Source organism: Centroberyx affinis, unplaced genomic scaffold, assembly GCF_046629955.1.
Source record: "Centroberyx affinis isolate AG114_WGS23_722 - 3 ecotype Tasmania unplaced genomic scaffold, CSIRO-AGI_Caff_v1 ptg001125l_1, whole genome shotgun sequence".
NCBI classification, from domain to species: Eukaryota; Metazoa; Chordata; class Actinopteri; order Beryciformes; family Berycidae; genus Centroberyx; species Centroberyx affinis.
In genome coordinates this window covers 160,193-184,049 of record NW_027279664.1, presented here as the reverse complement: position 1 = coordinate 184,049, position 23,857 = coordinate 160,193, and the positions used below count along the sequence as shown (strand labels likewise).

General features: G+C 41.1%; 1 protein-coding gene across 1 annotated transcript; it reads right to left on the bottom strand.

Moving 5' to 3' along the window:
- Positions 1 to 2,120: 2,120 nt before the first annotated feature.
- Positions 2,121 to 22,790, bottom strand: stat6 (signal transducer and activator of transcription 6, interleukin-4 induced). The gene is made up of 20 exons (XM_071523831.1): positions 22,536 to 22,790; positions 15,966 to 16,111; positions 15,573 to 15,717; positions 15,010 to 15,093; positions 13,862 to 14,048; positions 12,576 to 12,676; positions 12,036 to 12,184; positions 10,430 to 10,546; positions 10,014 to 10,190; positions 8,541 to 8,628; positions 8,322 to 8,444; positions 7,548 to 7,640; positions 6,535 to 6,738; positions 6,355 to 6,449; positions 5,784 to 5,917; positions 5,410 to 5,559; positions 5,246 to 5,309; positions 4,991 to 5,071; positions 3,547 to 3,654; positions 2,121 to 3,399 (listed from the first exon to the last, which is right to left on the bottom strand). The coding sequence occupies exons 2-20, from the start codon at positions 16,097 to 16,099 to the stop codon at positions 3,309 to 3,311; spliced, it is 2,325 nt and encodes a 774-aa protein (XP_071379932.1). The 5' UTR covers positions 16,100 to 16,111; positions 22,536 to 22,790; the 3' UTR covers positions 2,121 to 3,308.
- Positions 22,791 to 23,857: the final 1,067 nt, after the last annotated feature.

Sequence of the window (23,857 nt, the reverse complement as noted above, 5' to 3'; positions counted from 1 at the left end):
GACTCACATTCTTTTTTAGTCGTGTGTGTGTGTGTGCGTGTGCGTGCGTGCGAGTGTGTGTGTGCATGTCTGTGTGTGTGTATGCTTGTGTGCCTGTTTTAATCGATCATTTTTAGTTCTGACTTTTCATTGCCACAATCCTTTGTTTGTATCTTGCTTTGTTTTTTTATTTATCATGCAAGCTTATTCTAGGGAAAGATGGCGCCTTTCCCTGCCCTCATTGACATTGCAACAGTTTTCAACAGATTCCATATTTAGAGTGCTCCCCTTTTTATATCAGATGCCTAAAATTTATGCCTTCAAGTCAAGTCTTTTTAAACAATTTCATTCAATTTAGCGTCTGTGTCTCATCTAGGGGAGCACACGCACACTCATTTATATGAAAATAAACACACAAAACACTAAACCATCTGGTCTTTTCTGAGCTCAGTCTTCAATGCAGTTACAATTATAAACACTTGAAATGGTATAATTGCCACAGAATTACCCTTGGTTTTTTAAGTGGGAAGTCTGAAGGTTTGTGCCAAAATGAGAGAAGAATTTATACAATATTTGTGTTGGGTTACATTTTAAATCTATTTCTGACATGATTTTTGTCTTTAGAGCTTTGCTTTTAGAGCAGCGGTTATTATAGATTCATGTACAGGTGTGTGATAGTTGGTTTGCCTTTACTTTTGCGTGTCTGCCATGGAAAAACAAAGAGAGCAAAACTGACAGGCTGTCATGAGGAACAAGCGTTTTCTAGTTGATTGTGTTCTTTGACATGACTGAAGAGTCTTTGTTATATCAACTCGAGGTTAGAAATGAAAGAGTGCATGAGGTGTAGTGGCTTCTTGCTGGTGTCGGCAAACACCTGGTGCCTTCTCTTTTCTACGGTGAGGTGGGTAGCTATTTAGGAGTGAGATAGTTTCATGGTACAACCCCCTCTCTGATTTTTGGTGAGAAGAGAGAAGGTCACCCTGAGGCGACTGAAATCTTTAGCTTGTTTGTACAGGGTGGTAAATGTGCACCTGTATTTTCATAGAATCTACATAGCAAAGAATGAAATTTGAAGGTGAAGCTCCACATTGGCCTGTTATCTCCTCTCCCTTCCATCCCTCCTTCACTTACCCTACCTCCTCCCTTGTTTACATGGCAGCCATCTTGTTCTACTCTAATGAGGGGACAGCTGAAGCTGCTGGGACTCTAGTTCTGGGATGGAGAGGGGGGGGGGGCAGGGGCACTGACACAACGGTTAGCATTTTGACATTTGCCAGAGCAGTTATTGAACCAGACATGTAAGCTGATTCTCTCTTTCCGCTTCATCTACATAAGCTTTTACAGTTTGATTTCCTTGGCAGTAGTTGAATAGAATTTCCATTTTAGTGACTTATGTTGAAATTAGAATTTGTGTTCTACTGGAAAAGCTTTGTGATGTACAGTGTAAAGTTTTCTTATTTTTAAAAACTTCCATGATTGTTGAAACTGGATGGATAGAAAATATAATATTCAAGTTATGCAATGTCTCCTCTTTGGCTGATGGATTATGGACATTATGCCAATTATGTTATACACCAATATGCTTTAATCCAATCGACAGCCTTTATGCTATAGGGCATAAATTCCTAATCACATTGCCATGGATTTATTATTTTTATATGTTTAAAAAATGCTAAAATTCTTGTTTCCATTCTTTTTTCTTGTCTGTTTTCTTTTAGACTTGAACAGTTCCTAACATGACAGACTTAAATTCAGACATAACAAAGAAGTAGATCTGGGTTTTATACAACTATTTTTGGGATACATACAAGTTCTTTTCTGAGAACTAAACCCAGGGGTAATATCCATTCACCAAAACATCTGCCAGTGAGAGGCTGATGTTTCTGTGACAGCACAGGAGCTGCGAATACTGGATCTCAATGGATTTCTCCTCACTTTTCATCTGCAGTTGAAGTAGCTGATCCATCCTTGTCTGTCTGCCACTGCTTGTACATTGAAGTAGTTTGAATGACATTTCACTCTATGCGCAGTGTTTCAAAATTTGCCACTTCCCTGAAAGCGCTCTGATATTAGTCAGTGTTGATACTGACTTCGGGGAGAGAACTCATTTCTTGTAAATAAATTCACAAAGATATTTTTGATATTTTGAGAAAAATAGAGATTTTATTTGTCATCACAGTTGAAAGATCATACGGATGGTAGTAGTAGCCCAGGAATGATTTAAGGTTATCATTCAGCAAACATACATGCAAATACTGGTACATCCAATTAGCTTAAGAGAGATTAACTATGAAAAGATAAAACAAACAGACATATAACAGCAACCAATAGGGACCAGAGAATACACAGAACTAAGCGCTTAACTTGCATACACAAACGCATATTAATGTCAATATTGCCCACCACCATCATCATCGCTACTGTTGCCAAATAAGTGTCCATCAATGTGCTATAGTTTCAAAGTCAACAGAGATAGTAATGGAGGAGCTTCTTGTTCCTTTCTTTATGATGTTGCATGAACATTTCCCCTCTCCTCACTCACAACAGAATAGGATAGGGCCACATTCACTGACCCATGGCTGATGAAGTATTAAGCATGCATACTGTGGGTTATTTGTTATTATGTAGGATTCAATGTATAAAATACTACAGCTATTGCTAAACCAGGCTTTTCATTCACAAGGACAGGTTACATACAATTGGAAAATACTTTTCTATTCAAAATGTTATGACAAAAAAAAAAACATGCAACAAGTGAAGGGACTAACATGCAACAGGAGTTTCCGCAAAATCCATCTCTGGTAGCTGTCCATCTACCGGTGATGTTATCTCACCATTACGTATCCATGGGTGTTGCACTGTTTGCAACCAGATGATTGTTGGTGGTTGATAAGCACTGTAATTTGTACAGGAATTCACCTATTTTCTACAGAAATGCGAGGAATGTAGTATAAACAGTCCAGCAAACAGATGGACATCAGCAAACCTACCATCAGGTGAACATGTGGAAAATAAAACAGGATAAAATGTGTAGAATAAGGCACAGATGGCTGACGAATGCCAGTGATTTGGTCAGTTTCGTTTTGGTTTGTTCTCAGTCTCATGCTGTACATTGTCCTCAAACGGTTTCCTCCCTTTGTTGTTGCACCAGCTCAACATCTTGAGTCCCAGAAAAGTCAAACATGTCTCCCTTGAGTTTTTACTTAAAACAATGCTGTAGATGACAGCAGTAAAGTGATGGGAGAATGTCTGCACAAACAAAGAGTGTCGTTTTATCACATCGAGGTGAGGCAGGAGAGTTCGGCTTGGCTCCTGTCACTATCCAATGTCTATAAATGCTGTTTCCACGTGGATTCGTCCTTATCCGCCAACGTGTTCAGAATAACATCTAAATCTATATCCATATTCTGGGACTGGCCCCTAGAAGACACACACATTATGACAAGCAATTAATAGCTTCTCAACTATGTATCATGCTATTTTTTGGAACAAACAAACAAGCTAAATCTGTAAGAGGATTTATGCTTGTGCATTATGTGCTGTACAAGCATAAAAATGTAAACCTACATTTCCTCAGAGAAGACAGCACCAGGGTTGACGGTGGCAAACTCCTCAGTAGGAGATCCTGCTCCTTCAGCCAGGGAGGCGGGGCTGAAGGGCTGCGGGAACGATTGCCTGAGAGAACCAGAGGGAACAGCAGCACCGTCAGTAGGATCCTCAGCTTCATCAGTAACCAGTAAAGGAAAAGGTGAGAGATACAGGCTTCCTACACTCACTTGGTCATCAAATTTAAGGACTTTTCAATGACTTTCAATGTCACAATTGGTCAAAATTAGACATCATGGAGGCCTCATCTTTTACTCATGACCTTGTCAAGTCAAGAAATCATGGTGAAGTCATTTTAAAACTGCTGCCACTTCAATGCAAATATCCATCATAGGGTTTCCTTCAGGTTGTGAAATGTTGATCCTACAGGACAGGCAGAGAGCTGAGGTATACTGATGAATTTAGCTGCTGTATTGTAATAAAACATCAAGCACTTTCAAGGCCATCCAGTCATTTTTAAAACTTTTAAAGTCCCCATGAAATTAACTCTCATTACTTTTACTTCCTGGAAAACAGAGTATCTTTAATGGTGACTTCATGCTGCACTGATAGGCGTAATTACAAATTCTAACCAATAAAACCATCACAGATTTTTGAACAGTCCTGCCTCTCCGCCCTTCCCATCAAATAAAACTGCCTTTCTCTCCTTGACTGATATTCAGTTGGTTTAGACTTTTGAATGATCCCTCCCTGCATTATGTCCCGCCCCAACATCCTGCTTCAACAGGAAATACATCAAATCAAAGAAGTAAAGATCTTTAAGTCTTTAAGCCCTTATTGTATTTTCCTCAAATCCAGAAACTTGAAAGGATTTTCAAGGCCTGTGGGAACCCCGGAGATAGCAATAACTCATTAATTTACAGACACACACTCAAGAAGCTGTGCTGTCACTCAATACGGTGTAGATCAGTGCTTCTCAACGTGGGGTCCGGGGACCACCAGGGGTCCTTGAGGGCGTTCCAGGGGGTCCACAGCAAATGGATGAATTGTTAAACTTCACCATTACTTCATTTACAAGAAGTTAACACAATTAGAGAATGTAGAAGAACGATTATTTTGATCATAGCTTCACTGTTATCTCTCTACCTACAATACAGATAGTCATGGAATTCTGGACAAAATCATATCTAACAATAAAACAATTCTCAGATTGAGACAAAATCTCATCGAATGGGGGTCTGTGTCCCTAATGTGGACTAAATTAGGGGTCCTTGATATGAAAAAGGTTGAGAATCACTGGTATAGATGTCACTGGTGGTAGAGGTTTGGTAGCTGGCTGTTAAAAGAAGGCCAGGAGAAGCAGACAGACGAGCACCAGGATGATAAAAAAAAAGCGAGAAAGTAGCAGGGAGGGAAAGAGAGTGAGAGACAGAGGGGAGTGGCCATCTATAAAATTGTGACTTACATAGGGAATCCAATGGGATTCTGAGGACTCTCTCTGGGAGGCGTCATACTGGGAACAGTGGGTGAGGCTGAGCCAGCTTCCCTGCACACGCACATACACACACATACACACACACACACACACACACACACACACACACACACACACACACATACAGTATGAGGATTCTAAATGTTTTGCATCAATAGTAAAATGACTGTACATCTAGAGTGTGCCTGATGAAACATGATACATTTGTAACCAGTAGTTACTTACGCGCCCACTTTAGTTTGGAGAGTCACACTAATGTAGCCGCGGTTGGGTGACGGCTGAGAGACATCTGTTTCCAAAGAAAGCGCAGAGTAAGAACTCCGTCTGCACTCATATATTGACAAATTTACACAAATATAAAATGTCGACTCTGCACAGAGGGTTGCTACCTGTGTAGTATTTTCTGAAAACGTCATGTTTCGGATAGTCCGGATACAGGTACGTGATGTGGTCAATGTCTCGGATACGGTCGCCAAGGCAACGGATCTCAAGGTCTCTCTTGGTGAAGGGCTGAATGTTCTGGATTTTCTGTCCCCCATCTACGAGGAAAGGAAAGTGTGTGAAAGAGAGAGAGAGTGAGAGAGAGAGAGAGAGAGAGAGAGAGAGAAAGAGGATGGTAGGAAACTTGATATCATTCTCTGTATACCCTAACACAGTGGCATTATAGTCCAGGAACTAAACACGAAGCAAACAGGAGAAGAGTTTGAGGAAAAAATGACACTAAACACAATAAAACACACACTGGATTCACACATAAACTTACTTTCGGTAGCAGACACATAAGCAATTGTGATGCCTCCGATCTCAGAGTCACTAAAGCGGAGCAGGAAAGTCCCGTTGGGCCTGTCTTTGAGGATCAGGTGGAGATGCTGCTTGCCAATGAAGCCAAATATCAACCTAGAGGAGGGAACATCACATGCATTAGTCATTACATTATTATATTACATTAAATTAGCTTTCCAGCTATGAATCATGATTGTGCCTCCTTCATGCTTTTACTGTTTTTACCCTTGGCTGCAAATTTACACTGACCTTTTATTTATTTGAGTTGATATTTCTGCTCTGTCCGCACATTTTTTATGTTTCTGTTTTTATTGCTTGTTTTACTCATGTTGAATCATTGTTGCCTTTGATATGGCCCGGTTTTAAATTTTATCTGTATGTGTTTTGTAGCACCTTTTTTATCTTATTATTGTTCTGTGAAGCACTTTGTAACTTCTGTTTGAAAAGTGCTACATAAATAAAGATTTACTTACTTACTTACAGTAGTAGACTGTAGCAGGTTGGCAATATTCACTATGAAAGAATACAAACTGAGTGGTACAGTCCCTCACCCGTCGCTCCAGTAGGTCTTCAGGTGCTTCTTGGTCAGTTCCATCACTCCCTCAAACCACTGCCAGAACGTGAACGATCGGCCTGGGAGAACCTCCTGTAACATTGACAGCCATCGTGAGAGAGAGAGAGAGAGTGTGTGTGTGTGTGTGTGTAGCCTATGTGCACGTCTGTGTGTGTACCTTATTAAACTGGGCCCAGGACACCATCATGTTGCTGAAGTCTCCGGAGATGTCGGGCTTGTCAAAGATCTTCTGGGCCAGGAAGTGCTGGTTGTACTGGTCCAGGTGGTGCTGGGTCTGGACCTCGGAGGTGAACTTACTGTTGAGGGTCACACACATCGTGCTCCACGGCACACGCTCCGGCACCACGAACGGGATCCTGTCCTGATGACGGCATGAAACACGTTAGAGGCTGACATGGTAGGAACAAGTATATATCCTGTTACAGTGATGTCGATGGATAAGAGAAAGAAACTAAACTGAGAAGAGAAATAAGAAGGAAAGTCAGTCAGAAAGGGCTCAGAGTAAAAAAGGGAAATAAAGAGTTAAATGGACCCTACTAGGAATTCAAATGTTCCTCTATACATATACATGATCAAAAACAGACATTGTTAAAATTTTACAGAGTTACATTTCAAGTGATTGCATTTTCAAAAATGCAACCTTTTTTTACAGGCAGTCTCAAACTTCTGCCTATGACGACTTTGTTTTCAAATTAATTCAATAAATACATTTTTACTAAACTATATTTATTTGCAAAACATCATTAAGAACATTATTCTTATTCTAAGCCGTAGTGTTTTTGAAAACAAAATATTGAAAACTGAATAAGATAATGCTAATGAGATCATAAATTAAGTTAATTAATGCATTCATTAGCAAATATTTCTATGTCAACATACTTATCTTGATATAACACAGGGGTGGTATTAATAAAGCATTAAGGAGTTGTAATTGTTTCAAGAAAATAATTTGTTTCTCATTAATATACAAATTTCTGCAACAAGGTGCTCCAAAATCCAATCAGATTACCTACTCTTTAGGGGAACCTGTGTTTTAAGTATGAAGTTTCTATCATCTATTGTTCTTGAGTTACAGTGTTCACATGATACCACCATGGTGGTGGGACATAACAATGGAAGTAATTAAGTAGAGAAAACAGCAAAAGAATAAAAGGATGATGTGATACTCACTGGTTCAGAAAAGGCACAGTCCCATATGATGGTGGCCAGAGCGTTGTTGTCTTGACTACCATGGACAATGATAACCACCGGCAGTGAGATCATCTACATTGACACAATTGAAAATATGTCCATAAGCGTATAATATAACATACTTGAACATACAGTAACTTGTTTTTGTGATCTTTTACCAAAGCTCCTACAGAGAGAGGCTTACTGGCAATATACTTTGGGCACAGCTTCTCATGGGTTAAATGGAGATTTTGAATTGACTAGTTCTTTTTATAAATAGAATGTTAACATATTATTGACATTGTGAGACTGATAATGTTGGTTGTATTAATATGTGATTGGAGCAATCAATTATGGTAAAGACTACAGCTGATGTCATTATAAGAACACCTGTGTTTGTGATTTTACTCTGCGCGCTGAGGAAGGCTTGACAGTCGAAAACGTCTGTGCCAGAACAAGAAAGAAAAATAAAATACGAAGAAACAGAGTGCGAGCTATCTTTGTTTTGTTTTTTTCAAGTTTGTCTATATGAGCCGATGCACCAAAAGTAGACAATGGAAGGATGGAGGATTCTATGTTCTATGTACAATTACCAAATGTGGAATTTCCATGGCAGTACATTCTTTCCGAAAACACTATAAAACTATAACTAAAACTACACTATGACTATAAAACTTAATGCCCATGAGGACAACCAATCACTTCTCAAAAGCAACAGGATACAGGCAACAGGAAGAAGAATACAAAGAGCATGAACAGCAGCGATGGGAAAACCTGTATCCTGTAGGGCGTGTCACAGCCTGTGATGGTGATCTCTGCTGAGAAAAGGAGAGCAAATTTCTCCTCTGTCACAGACTCTGATCCCCTTCTGTCCGCTCTCTTGATCTTCTTGATTGACTAATTAAAAAAAAAGGAATAATCAAAGAGTTTAAATTTGTTTTCAAGAACAAATAATAATCGAATGTAGGCCGAGGACTCCAGTGCAGTGCATACCATATTCCTGAAGGTGGCACATGTGCTCTTGCTGTTGGTGTTGTGTTCCAAGATGGCTGTATTGTTGATCAGTTCCCCAACGTTCTCGCTGCAGTTAGTCACAACAAAATGAAAAAAAAAAAAAAAAAAGTGTTTTGCCTTTTTAGCTCATTCTAACTACCATAAATACCATATACCTATTTGACAATTTCCACCCCAGAAAATGACAAAATTGATATTTTATTGTACTTTAATCAAAATCTCATTACTTTAACTTCCTGGAAAACACAAAATATTTACTGGTGAGTTTTCCAACTTTTATTTCATTTCATTTCCAACCAATAAAACCATCACAGATTTTTGAACAATCCCACCCCTCCACCCTTTCCATCAAATAAATTGCCTTTGTCTCCCCAACTGATATCCCATTGGTTTACACTTTTAAATGACCACTCCCTGCATTATGTCCCACCCCAATATCCTATTTCAGCAGGAAATACACCACATTAAGGAAGCAAGATGCTCTCAAAATGCTGTTTCATCATGACTTTAACATAATAGGATCAATTTTCTCTTTCAGTTCCAATACTGGCACAAGTTCAATTCAGATTGGGTGCCAGAAAGCAGTGGTGAAAACACAGTGATTAAGTGACTTAAGTTAAAGCATAAATACCCTGAAGCCTCCTCAAGCATTAGGGGCTGGTGGTCTAGTCATGCTTGCTAGTTATTTCAGGTTGTCAGATAATTGGAGTGGAATACATAGAACAGAAATTGTTTTGAGATGCATGGGGTAAGTTACCTAAAATAGAAATACTCAATGTTTAAGTACTTCAAAGGTCTACTTAACTATGTAAGCATTCTCTTCTACATCTGCTAAAATACACAAAAACTTTACACACTGTACAAGGCCAAAAGGACAACGAAGCTGCATTGTATTCAGTTGGTCATCATGATATGAGCCAAGACTCACTGAGCGATGGCAAGCTTTGTTAACATCTGGACTGTTGAATCATATTAATTGTAGTTTGCTATTGTAAAACTTGACTTTCCCCTCTAATCTTCAGAATAACGTACTCAACATGGAATAAATCCAAAAAAGAATCATCAGATTCCATTATTATATATGAACAGGGAAAGATTTATTCATGGCTGCCCATTTCACTATGCAGGGCTTCTAGTGTAGCAACAGCAGCTGCATGAGTATCAAAACGTAAATGCCTACACTTACTTTAGGCTTGTGTGGACATGCTGATTTATCAGGGATTGATTCTGCAATCAGGGATCAACCACTTCTTCAATGCCATTCTGGCATCACCACTTAATTAGGATACAGGTGGCTAATTTTCCTATTATGATCATACACCAGAATAAATTTGAACAACTAAAACAAATACAGAAGATTGCAAATCTCTCAGTCTCAATGTGTTTCCAAGAGTCTGAAAAACTGTGTTTGTGTGTAGTCATGCTTGCTGCATTCCTGTGTGTATCACTCACCTGGGTACAACGCCCAGTTGGCCCAGGCTCCTGGCCTGGGCTTCAGTGATGATCTGCGCTTTCAGTACCACAGGCTTCCCCGGAGCCATTTTCTCACCCAGAAGGTAACGCACAGTAGTGGAGAACTTTGACTGAGTCTTAATGACCTGAGGGGGCTGCTTGTCCACCATCAGAGAGCTGCAACAGGGAGAGAGAGATATCAGTTATGATGGAGGAAGAATGCTTTCTGCATTGTGTTTTTAAGAGGTGAGATATAATGTGAGACATTTCTGTGTAGTTCTTTACCAGTCAAGGAGAGGGAATTTTTTTTAAGTAAATTCCCATTTCTTTAATTTAGAAAGAAATACAAATCTACAGAAAAAATAATGTGACTTGAACATGTATTTTATCAACAGCATCAATTGCCTCTGTATTACCTTTGAATCAGGGCCTGTAGAAGCCGCGCCAGTCTTTCCTGGAGCTCTGGGATTGGTTCTCCAATCAACATCACTTCCTGTCTCAGCTTCCCGTTGACCCCAAGCAGCTGCTCACACCTAAAAGTGAGAGCAAGTAAATTCAATCAGGAGAGAGAGTGCAAGAGAGAGAGAGAGAGAGAGAGAGAGAGAGAGAGAGAGAGAGAGAGAGAGAGAGAGAGAGAGGGAGCACACTGCAGGAGCAGACACCTCGGTTATCAAAGATTAGCACATATCTGCACAGATGTGTGTAGATAGATAGATAGATACACACACCATTTTCGCTCTAGTATTCATGTGGTCTTACTGCACAGTTGCACGCATACAGTAGAGAATGTGTGCCAAAGTTTGAATGAAGTATTCTATTCAAAAGCTGTAATAAAAACAGGAGAGGACAGGTCTGTTTGCATAACCATTTGGAAGAACACAGACTTTTTGGCCCATCTGTCATCTTACAAAATATCTTATGCAAACAAAACAGGTTACGCATGAGGAAGTCTAGCAGCAGGACAGATCCTCCGCCACTGAAAATAGTTCCAAAGCGTGCATTCTTTTTTCTCTATTTTACCAACCCCCTAAACGAGCCTGACAGGTTTATTTAACACACTGTGGGGCTGATTCATAAAACTTTCTGGCAGGTTTAGCCTGACGTTACGGGTCAGGTACCGTCAAGGTGGGTTTTCTCATTCATAAACATGAAATACCAGGAAGTTATTTGTGTTACCATTTTCCCCGTACTTCCACCCATTTTCATCATTTAAATATTGTGAAAGCGATTCATAAAAGCTCACCGCGCCGCAAAAAATACCACCTGCTCTAGTCAGACAGTATATTGTATAAATTAGTGTTAACTGATGAAAACAAATTTTAATTATTAAAAAAAATCAATAGATAAAATTTCATTGTGTCCCAGGACATTGATTATCATTGGGAACACGAAAATGTTTAATATGACAAACACTGGCTTTGCAATTATTAATTACCGCTCTGATTGCAGCTATAAAAGCCAGTTTAATTCAGTTTATCATGATAAAAAAGAGAAGATAACCATACACACATTCCATAAAGTTTTTAGCCGGTGCTAGAGTGTAGTACAGCTGAAGTTTTTAAGAAAGAGAACGGCGCACACTGCTGCAAGTGCTCCCATATATTTATTTATCTTACAACGTTTCGAGAGGTCTTCATCAGGTCACGATCACCACTTATGGCCAGTTTATCATTTCACTAAGTCACATCGTAAACATTCAGTTTATCATGGTCAACACTGCAGCAGTAGGCGTGACTGAGGAGGACGGTGACACATCTATGCTGCCCATTGCACTGACACACAGGTGGACAAGGGGTTAAATATGTGAAGCTTAATTAACTTGTTGGTTTTGATTGGCTGTCTCTCGGCCTACAGCTGAGTATTCACAGCTGTGGTAAATTTATGAATTAGGTAAAATTACCAAAGATGACTTGATGACTAATGTCTTCTTTTAAGCATTACTTTTGATTAGTTGCAGTGTGCAATAACTCGAAGATAAAAAAGCAGGCAGACAGTCCAGAAGGGAACAGTCTGGTGCCTCACCAGGTCTGCAGGGGGCTGAGGTTGTCGTCAAAGGGTTGTCCGATGGTCGCCCGGTGCTGCTCCCACCTCCACGACTTCAGCCTGTTGATCAGACGGGACTGACACTGGTCCAGACAGTCCACAGCCTCCTGCAGCAGCTGGAAACGATTCTACAACACACACACACACACACACACACACACACACACACACACACACACACACACACACACACACACACACACACACACCTGTGGTGGAAAGAGTACTAGAATGTCCTACTCAAGTAGAAGTACTGTTACTGATATTTTACTTAAGTAGAAATAAAAGCACTGGTGGAGAGCCACAAAGTGTGTACTCTGTAATGGATGTGATTTAAAATGTTGCAAAGTGCAATACTTCAGCAAGAACATACTTCAGTAAAAGTTAAATTACTGACAGTACAAGTACACACTTATTACAACACAGTTATTTTTTTAGAAGCTACTTCCCAGATAAAAGAAACCAGTTTCACTCCACTGTCCCACTGACTTCTGCCCCTGGCAGTACATGCCTGCTCACCTTGGTCATGGCTTTCACGTTGTACTCCACCTGCTGGATATGGTTCTGGAGTTTCTGCAGTTCTGTGTTTTGTGGGTCCCGTCCATTCTGTTGGATTGGCCCTGGGCAGACAGCAAATAGCATCAGATTCAAAGATTGTTCTGGACCACAGGATGAAGAAACACAGAGGCTGCCATAAGTACCTCTGTTGTTTTACCACTGACTCAACTATTTCATTCATATGAAGTATGGAAAGAGCATGATAAACAAACAAACAAATTAGGTCATACAGCTTATTCTTTGCAGAGTCAAAAGAGGTTAGCTGTAGTACCTGAGTGGGAAAGCTAACATTGGTTAAGTGTTGTAACTGGAATCCAAACTGGCAGACCTATTCAGTTTAGACAGGAGGGTGTCATATGACACTGTGACACTGTGATTGTGATTGTTCCAAGCAAAATGGGATGGAAAAAATCTAACTTGACAAACTTGTCTGGGGATTAAAACTTGTACATATAACTGGAAGGGCACTCAGAGAGTGCAGACCTCTGCTAAGGTTTGTTCTATTATTGCTTGTTCGTGAGTCGGATCCAGATCCACACCATAATTTAATGGGTTCTTCCTTGGCCCATGCTACACCCTTCCACGAAGTTTCATGAAAATCGGGCCAGTAGTTTTTCCGTAACCCTGCTAACAGACAAACAAAGAAACAAACGGCACCAAAAACATAACGTCCTCGGCGGAGGTAACTAGTTCCACAAAATGACAAAATGAGGCAAATATCTGTAAAGTACCCATTGGCAGTAAAGCACAGTAAACTGCAGGATAAGTAATTCTTTAACAGATCAATGTCAAACACGTTGACACATCACAGGGCGGTGGTAGCCCAGAGGTTCGAGAAGTGGGCTTGGGACCAGGAGGTTGCTGGTTTGAAACCCTGGACTAACTGGGAATATCTGGCTAGGAAAAGTTAATGAGAAAGACTATTGGAAGAACTGCTGATGTGGCCTTGGCACAACTACTGCTGACAACTACTTAAGCCCCAGTTGGTCCACTGGAGCTGCTCAGTGGTAATCAGTAGTACATAGTTGTACTGGGCAGCTCCTAGGTGTGAATGTGTCGGACTGCATGAATGTGAAGCAGGACATTGCTCAAAAAAGCCTCTGCACTCAGTCAACTTTCCCTGGATAAATAAAGGTTAATAATAATAATAAAATTATCATCTTCATGTCACAGTCCCAAGAAAATACATTTGTGTGTTTGTGTGTGTGTGTGTGTGTGTGTGGGGGGGGGGGGGTCAAGGCTCCCACCTTGTAAAGACTCAAAGTTCTGTCTCTCCCAGTTGAGCTCTTCCTGCAGTTGGTGGATCTTCTGTCGGCAGTCCTGGACCTCCAGCACCTTGAGAACCAGGTGGTCCACATCCCGCATGTTGGGGACAGACACTGGCTCCCTACTTGGGAATTGGGAGTATTGTGGAAGGTTGGGCATCTGGGAGGACTACAGACATGGGACAGCACTTAATATACTGTATACAGTACATACGTATATCAGTATACACTTGAAGAGTTTCACTTCTAAATTAGACTTCCACCATTCAAAGAAATAATTACACCTATTTTTACAAAATGATGGCTGGCATGAAAGTAAAGTCTATAATGGACTACTATTAAAGTTATGAGTAATCTTAAGACCTTTGCTTACAAAATAGTTATGCCTTTGAGGATACAATCATGTGTGTTTTTGACTGATATTAACTGAGAACTTCAGGTAGTTAATTAAGTTCAAGTTAATTTATTTATATAGCCCTTCATTACAAGCATGTCTCAAAGGACTTTACAGAGAATGAGCCTAACCAGATCTAACTGATCAACAATCAATCGTAGAACAGAATGATGTAACACAAACTTAAGGAAGCAAAACAAAGCACAAGTCACAAAGCACAAGACGCACAATAGCAAGTTTTAGCAAGACACAGCAGGCCTACCTATTCTGCATAGCCTATCCAACCCGGCACCACCAGCCTTAGACCCTCAAAGCAAACAAAGAAAAACTGCCGAGAAAGCCATATTAGGAAAAAAATGCAAGAAACCTCGGGCAGGACAAGTCAAAGAGAGTCGGCTGAGCATGCAATAGGTGCCGGGACAAACAGTGGAATGGACGGTAACATGGACAATGACAATGACATGAGAAAACAGATGAGACAAAGGGAAACATAATGCAGCAGAGAGATGAGGCCACGGTTAGCGCTAATGTCCACAAACACAACGGCAGCGCCCGCATCCACAGCCACAATGGATATAGTGTTTTGGAATAAGATCTTTCCAGTACATACTTAGTTGCAATTCTTTGGCACCATGAAATACAGCCTGAGAACCAGCCTCACCAGTAGGGGTATCATGTGGTTGGTCTCTGTACGGCTAAACTGAATACAATGGGTATTTGTTATAAAGGATCTTACGGCCTTGGTGAGCAGAACCCTCTCCTTCCTCAGGATGTCCCTGACCATCACCCCAAACTGCAGAGGCTGCTGCTGGAACATGTTCTGCAAAACAAGTACATTTCTTATTAGCATAGCAAGTCAGAATTGTAAAGGGACATCTGGGTCTTTTGGTCCATAATACCACAATATACGTATATTAATCACTAGCACACCTTGGTTTTCAGCCTCTGGCACTGAGGGCCGTATCTGTCAGGTAAATCATTAGACCACAGACGCCCACTTGATGAGACTGCATCCAAAGCAACCCAATCTGATAAGATTTTAATTGTCATGACTTGGTACAGAATTACATAACTGTTTATGTTGTGGTTGGGATAGTCACAATAGTGGAGAAAGTGAAACCTTCGATCAGAATAGTCATCCTTATATATTCTCTTATTGGGCTAACGTCTAGGGAGTGAAATAATAATAAAATGTAACACTTCATAAACTTGGTGGTGTCCTCCTTGTAATCTTTTCCAGGATCCAGGGTGGTCCTTGAACCCCATTTTGGGAACCATTTAATGACATGGTCTCCCTACCATGTTCCTGCTGATCTGCATCAGCTTCATCTTGTCCACCACGTTGGCTTTCTGCTGAGCCAGCGTCTGAAGGATGTTGATGATCTGGTCCAGCAGGGCCTTGGCCTGGCCCTCCTGCTCCACCTTTTCCAGTTCAAAGTCCTCCCTGAGCGCACACACACACACACACACACACACACACACACACACACACACACACGCACACGCCCACATATGGGCAAACACACAATATGCAGTGAAATCTCAATCTATCCCATCCATGCATATATGAATGTGTGCATACATGCATGGGTGGGAGTGTATATGTCTGCGTGTGCATGTATGTTTTTGTATGTGTGTGGTGTATGTATATGTATGTGCATGTGCATGTGCATGTGTGTGTGTGTGCCATACCATCTCTGTTCCTCGATCCATTCAGACAAAAAATGTCTGACTTCTATGGGGAAGGTAGCTGAGGGATAGAGTTCGTTGACTGTCTGATCAGACAGGTACTGAATCATCTGAGTCATCTGTGTCCACTGGGCCATGGTCAAGCAGGGCTACACAAATGGACATCATGTATAACCATTACATTTCCCTAGAGTTCAACAGGAAATCTGGTGGGAAAGTTATTTTTAAACTGCACGATCACTCTGTGACTGCATTCTTCCCAGCCACATCCACGAGGCCTAATCCCCAAAGCATTACCCATTTCCCTTTTTTTCGTAACAAAAGAGTAAAGACCACACCCTCCTCACTGAAAATGGCATCTAGTAGTATCTTAGTAAAGCAATATAATTTCTATGAGACACAATGTGAGTGGTTGATCACTCAAAGCAATAGTGAAGACACAAATGCCAAGTGTAGCATTCAAAAATAAGTGGGTCAAACTTAGTGGGTCAAAAATAAAAGTCTGGAAAGCAAGTACAGCAAAGCAGTTGAGAGACAGCAACAGATACCTTAAATCTGTTGCTGGCCAACAAGCGGGCACATCCTGTAAGCTTTATCAGCTTCCCACATGTGGGGAGAACCACTGTGACATAAAAACTCAAACTGTCCGATAGTTACTCTGTGCTTCACATTTCCGCTATTCTGTACTTGATCCGTCTATGTCTGCATGTATCCGAAATAGCATAAATTATTAATTGTCACTGAAATGAATGAGTGTTTTCACGTTCACATTCATGAAAGCTTGGTTATCCGACTGCAGGCTGACTGTTTCTGACTCTTACTCTCACATTAAGGAGTCCTGGTTTCCTGTTTCAATTATAATCAAACTCAGCACTCATTTTGACTGCATTATAGAATAGATACATTATGAAGTGACTATTCAAATTAAGCAATATTATGCCTTGGAAAAGTGATAGGAGTCATGGGATCTGGTACGCAAAATTAAAGGTTACGGCTGGTGTTTTTAAATACATTTCTTATCGTCAACAAATACTATGAAAATAACAAAATAAACAATGCATTTGCTCTACTCCCATTAATTTCCAACTTCCCACGTTCCTTTTTTAGCCTTCAAAGCAAGTCATTGGCTCCAGTTGTAAACTAAAAACCTCACAGCTAACAAAGACATAGTTTCAATTTTAAAAATCATTAAGTGTTACCATGAAAAGTCAGGCTATTGTAGTTATTACCAAATCAAATTCAAATGGGAACAAATTCTTCATTACGATGGGGACTATTTTCGGTACTCCAGAACTACTTTCCTGAGATGGAAAACATGTTTACAGTCGGCTTATTAAGTTGTTTGAGGAAAAAGTTGGCTGGCCCGGTGCATCGTGATGATGAAATATGCTGCCCAGAGCAAGGGCATGGCTCTCTGACGTGTTTTAATAGTTTTTTTTAATGGCTACTGGGACATGGCTTTATTGGACATCGGCTACATGGACGAGACTTGTTAGCAAAACAAATTCATTGCTGATTTTGTTATTTTCATAGGATTTGTTGACGGTAAGAAATGCATTAAAAAAACACCAGCCTTATCCATTAAGCAAGTCTTTACAACTACTGTGTCATAGTGGAGAAATGGTGCACTTTGTAATATTTTTGGACTGAACAGGCCATGTATGAATCCATCAATTCTCCTCAACCAATTTGAAGGTTGTTAAGTCAAGTTTATATAGCCCTTCATCAACCTTTGAGCCCTCCCCTCCTTTGAAGGTTGCTACTTTACTAGTGCAAACATTTGTTACTGTGTCCTGGGCGATGACTCAACTCAATGATGTCATCAGCTTGTCCATTTTGGATCTAAAAATAAACAACCAGCCAAAATCGTGTGTGCCACTACTCTTGGAACAATTTCAAGTTAATACACCATACTGAGAGATTCATTCATACTCATGTGAGCAGAAACAGCTCAAGTTTAACTATAGTTACATATATGGGACAGACCTAGAATTTCAGCTACCTATAGTATCCATAGTCTTAAACATTAAATCTAAATAAAGTAAATAACCAAGTATCAACGTGAGAGAGAGTATTCTGTATAGGACTGCATTCAGATAGGAGATCACTAACACTGGATGACAAAAATGTTGGTGCACTTGGCTGTTTTGTCAATAAAACTTAAGCAGGAACAACTGGTTTGGCTCTGTTGTAGAATGCAATGTCTTAACTGTTAATGCATTTCATTCTGTGTAGATCATTTAGTTTTATCATGCGGTTTTGTCCTTCTAACTTTTTACTATTTTGCTATATTTCACTATATTGTTGTCACATTAACAACTGCTGCATCTGGTCAACCGCATCTACTTATCCCTTTTCTCTCACAGAGCAGTGTTTTCACCTGTACTCTGTCAGCACTCAGGTTAATCATTGTGCCCCAGCCAACACTGCCGTTAGCGGGCTAGGTCTGGCTGAGGTAGGCATTTCTGGCATTACTATTTACAATAGCCAACTGTTTTCGGTACCCTTTTACGTGACAATCTATTATTGGGCATAGAGTGTATATGTCCCTAGCTGCAGAATAGCCACTGTATATAGAGCCGTACTTGCAACATTGCTAGTTGGGATCCCAAACTAATATTTGGTCAATCAGATTGCAGTGTACACACATCCAACATCAGTCGACTACCTACTGCTAGTTAAAGATATGTGGTCTTGCAGCACAGCAGGTCTTGGAGGATAGCATTCAGGCAAATCAAGTTACACAGCGGTTTTCTTGTCTGCTAAGGGAGCCTACACCTTTGCCTTGGCAGAGGTCTCCCCAGGACACAACACTGGTTTCTCTGATCCACCAGCTTGCCTTGGTAGCTACCCAAAGGCCCTACAGTCCTCTGAGTGACCTGACCAATGGCACTTTGCTCCCACACCAACCCAAGGCTTGTGAAGGCCACAAAAAAGTAATCGAGCAATTCTCTTAGCAGAACCTCAGCTAATGGAAATCTCCATGCTCTCCCAAGGGTTCAGACTACAATTTAAATGCTGACGACCAGTTTTCAGTGGGAGCAGGATGACCATTGTCCAAGAACCTGTAAAATTGCTTGCTGTCAGTCAGGAGGTATCGACCTGCCTGGGGAAGGGGGACCATCAAGCAGATACATCCGTTCACAACATGATAGGTTCACCTCTGTTTACATTTTTAAACAAGAAAGGATGGCAGTTTTTGCCAAGTTTTATCCCTCTACAGTGGACATTCTCCAGGCTGTTGCACTGGAAGATTGGTTCATGTCCTTTGATTTTTGATGCCCCATTCAAGGGTCAGGCAAATTACTTCAAAGTGCTCCAATTCAGGCTCTCCCTAGGTTCTTCACAACATGCATGTGGGCAGTTCTGTTCCCAATGCAACCGAAAGACATCCTTACATAACTGGAGGACTGGATGATCTCTGCCTCGACCCGAGAGTATGGAGTCATCTGCCTGGAAGAGGACATATTCTCGTCCTTGGCTTATAGATGGGCAGAAGGCTGGCATACAGCCGCTTCCTCTGGCTCACAGGCATGTTGACAGCAACCTTAGCAGTAGTACCGCCAGATTTCCTGTACTTTGTCCTATGTCTTCTAAAGGTGTGGACAAATGGTCTCCACTTGGATCCAAGTCAGCACAGGCACAAGAGGGTCAAAGTGTCCCGCCAGTTCCTCCTCACCCTTCAGCCTTGGAGAAGCAGGGCATATCTAATCAGGGGAAATCCCCTCACATCTGGAAGTAGTAATAACAGATGCCTTCCTCTCCAAATGGGGAGCAGTGTGCACAGCAGGATGGAAACAGGGCATTCCCAGGAAAACCTATAGCACGCACAGTGCATTTGGTGCTCAAACACTTTTTACCATTCTTGAGGGGCAAGCACATTCTCACAGTCACATAACAGCTCAGCTGTCTTAAATATAAACAACGAGCAGCGCTCCGGGTCCATCCAGTCTATACGGGGGGCACAGCAGCTCCACTTACAGGCCTTCTCTCGTCTTGCAAGCCTTAGGGCCATACATCTCCCTGGTGTGCAGAACAGTGTGGCGGACTTTCTCTCCTGCCAGAAACCTCCCTCAGGGGACTCAACCCGGACATGGTGTCTATGATCTGGTGCAAATGACAGGGCAGAGGTGGACCTCTTTTCCTTTGAGTCCTAGACACACTGCCCCCTCTGACAATAGATCAGCCTGTACTTTGAAAGTCAACGTGGCAGCTATTGCAGCTCAGCGTGTTAAAGTGGGGAACCAAACTGTGGGGTCTCACAGTACCTGTTTTCTAAAGGGGTCTCAGCGGCATAAGCCCCCACGAGCCCTGAACGTTCGCTCACTCTCTACTGGCTAGCCTCACAAAGCCATCAAAAGATCCCACATCTTCAACAGGACTGTGGATGTAAATGCAACACAGGCTGAAATTGAATACAGACTCTTAATACACAGAATACAGGGGGAAGACACACCACCTAGTATCGTGGTAGCTACTTACCAATTTCTGGTTGAAGATAATGTACTTCAAGCCTATCCTGAAATCAGCAGGTCCAGCTAATCCTCACATGACAAGTCACATCAGCAATCAAGGAGCCTCTCTTCAGTGAAATTCATCAAACTGAGGACTACAATGTTGCAAGATGGATGGCAGAGAGGACCCAGTAAACCTGTGTGTGTGTGTGTGCGTGTGAGTGCAAGAGAGAGAGTTTATCCCTTTCTCTCTCTTTCTTGGCTTGTATCACTGTATGTGGGTGTGGCTAGTGGTGAGGGCTCTACATGTGATCGGCCTTTCCAGGAGTGCTGAGAGGTTTGGAAGATAACCTATGACTATATAAACTATTATTATTATTATTGGATTATTATTTTTGTTAAATGCAAATCAACCAGGACTGTCTCTACCTACTGTGTCAATCACAGAACTTGAATGGATAGAACTTTCCCATTCAAATCAATGTTCCTGGATGGTCGGAGCGGTGGCCATTTTTATGCGTACCGTTGGGCTAGCTTCCCAGTTTACGGCAAGTTGCTGAAGGAAGAGGTTTTGCAGCAAGGACCAAAGCAGTGGAAAACTGGCATTGCAGCTGAATTAAGTTACCACTCATACAACCATTAGGTGGTGCGCTGTTACCAGTTGCTGGTGTCTTTTTAAGTAGTTCAACAATTTTGACATCTGTGCACGGTGAGTAGAAGTGGTTATAGTTAATCTGTTTCTGCCGATTCTGAATGCTAACATTTCTGCTCCACTAAAGCTAGGCTAAGCTATGTTAGTTTATAGCATTCAAGGGACTATATTAAGGTAAAGGTACCTGTTTGACGATGCTTACCAATTAGGTTTGCTAATATGCAGATTTTGACAGTTTGCTAAGCACTTGTGCAACAGACTTTACGGCCTAACTGCCCAGACTTGCATTGTCACCACAGCAACTAACCCTTAAAATCCCTATTTTATGCTGTACTAGCCAAATTCCTATGACAAACAGTGGAAGGACCATGTTATCCATCCCAGTTCTGTGGTGTCAATGCTGCTGTCCGGGTCAGGAAGAATTAAATAGCACAAGATTTACAGATGTATCTGATGTCTCTCTGTTGCTATGGATACTGGACGTCCAACAGTTCCAGTCACTTGGTGGGAAGATAGTAGTCAAACTTCAGGATGACTGGATCTATACAGGGGAGGGCATTGCTGCCCCCTCTTCCCAGGTCACACATGATTTTAAGCACTGCCTCTGGCAGTCCTCCGCAATTCATAGAACCATAGTTACATTCGTAACATGCGTTTTCATTGCCGTTACACACGAACATCTGATTTCACCAATTAGCAGGTGGGAGGGGGGGTTAATTAGTGAAATCAGCTGGTGTAGTATTTGGTTGTCTACAGGAAGCTAATCCTACGACATCATCAAACCGTGTCTTTGTATCTATATTCAACTGTAATATGGTTTATCAATATTAGGTTAATTCAAATAGCATTATACAGCATCCCTATATATTTCTCTCAGCAAAGTAAGGCATGCAACAAGTGTGTTCCTGGGACAAAGAGCATAGAAGGGTCTAACTACTTGCTAAAACAAGATATTCTTGATGCAAGCACTGGTGATTACGTAACTGAAGTTGACATTTGGTGAAACACAAATGCTGCTTTTGACAAATATCGACATTATTGTCAACAATAAACAGTAATTTTGGAAATATCTTTTTAGCACAGTTGTCAATCTTTCACCAGTGGTAGACAGTGAAAAACATGTTTTTGGTGGGCCTGTTCACTTTTAGGTTTTACATAATTGTGGGATATCGCTGTAGTTTACTCACATTCTGCAACAACCTAGCTTTTGTGCTTTTAAAAGCCGTGTTAAAATACCTAAAAGTACCCCGTAATCTAAGCCAGTACCGTTACGCAGGATTAGGCCTAACCAAAACACAAAACGTTGAGAGACAGTTGCCATTAATCACAATTGCGCACCATTCCCCCTCCTGACAAAAACGTAAGGCCTGACATGTTAACATGTTATGGACCCAAAATAATGTATTTTAACAGAGAAGGAGTCCATCGTATAAACAATCGGTTTAAAATGTCAATAATTGCACTTACCTTATGCTAAATATTAAAACATTGAAAAAATGGTAGGCTATGTCCTGTCGCCTCTTCCTCCACTTCTGTTTCATATGTAGGCAACTCCGCAACAAGTCCGAATATGCTATTGAATATTCTCTGCCGTCTCCATCAGCCTAATTTAATACCGTCAGTGTCCCGAAATCCTAGGCATTTACTTTTCGGAGAAACTAACTTCGAGCATCGAGTAATTCACATCGAGATAGGGCGAACTGTAGCCTATGGTGCAACTTTTTTTTTTTTTTTTTTTTTTTTACCAACGGATTACTTCCCTATTACACACGATGTGCCACCTCCGTTAGGGGAAAGCCTATTTCCTGCGCTCACGTTCAAATTCACACAGTACAGGAATATGTCTGGTGCAAATTCTCGCGAAAATAACAAGTAGACCTCGGTTATTATTAGGCCTACATTACATTATTACATTATGATGACTAAAGGTTTTTTTCTTGCACCAACGGCAACCTAATAATGTTTTCGTCAAAAATGCTGCTTATGTAGGCTTGGACTTGACATATTGTGCAGTTGTGTATTTTGTTCTGTCCCTTTATTATTATCGGAGTTGGGCTGCTATGAAAGTATGCACTCTGTAGTATTTGCCTAATATCTCATTTACTGGGGAATACTGAAATGATGGACAATGTGAAACCCTTGAATTTAACAAGCAGAAGTATGATAAGCAGTTGCGCACTCCTTTATAACAGAAAGTGGAACCGAGTTTAGTGGCTCATAGGCTTGGTAAACTTCCTCGAACGAGATGTAGGCGGGGTGTGACTTCAGTCACTTCGTCACAGTGCGCAGCAACTTCCAGTAAGAGTCTGAGCCACATATTGTGGGATGAGTTGTCGGTGAAATGTGACACTCAGCACCCTTCGACTCATTGTCCTTCACAGTGGTGACGAATAACTGACTGACCTGACCGACCTAATGTTCTGTAATACACTACAATAATCCTGTGTGTCTGTGCCACTCAATAGTGAACTTACTTACCTTATTTTAGGACACTCTCCTGTGGCATTCGTATAATATTCATGTCCGGACTATTATAGCCCATATAGTTTTACAGCTATATTTGTATATTAGGCCTATAAGATTTATTATAGGATTACTGCTGTTCTATACCTACAAGGTACAACAAGCTGCAGATTTTTGTCACGGCCTCTTAACTCAAATCTATCTCCCAGGTAGTGAACCTTATTAGTAGCCTTGGCTAAGAATTCAGTCATTTGCCCTATGATGGCCTGCTTTTTGTCTTAGAAAAGACAACAATTGGGGCGTCCTGGCTAAGGTGCGGTTCACCC

What these genes read in the sequence shown, in the direction of transcription:
- stat6 (XM_071523831.1), bottom strand. Translation starts at nt 16,099, where the DNA reads ATGGCCCAGTGGACACAGATGACTCAGATGATTCAGTACCTGTCTGAT. An exon ending in AAGACCTACTGGAGCGACGG is followed by an intron (nt 5,918 to 6,354) that starts GTGAGGGACTGT and finishes TCCCTCCTCTAG; the next exon opens with GTTGATATTTGGCTTCATTG. An exon ending in CTCCAAACTAAAGTGGGCGC is followed by an intron (nt 5,072 to 5,245) that starts GTAAGTAACTAC and finishes GTGCGTGTGCAG; the next exon opens with GGAAGCTGGCTCAGCCTCAC.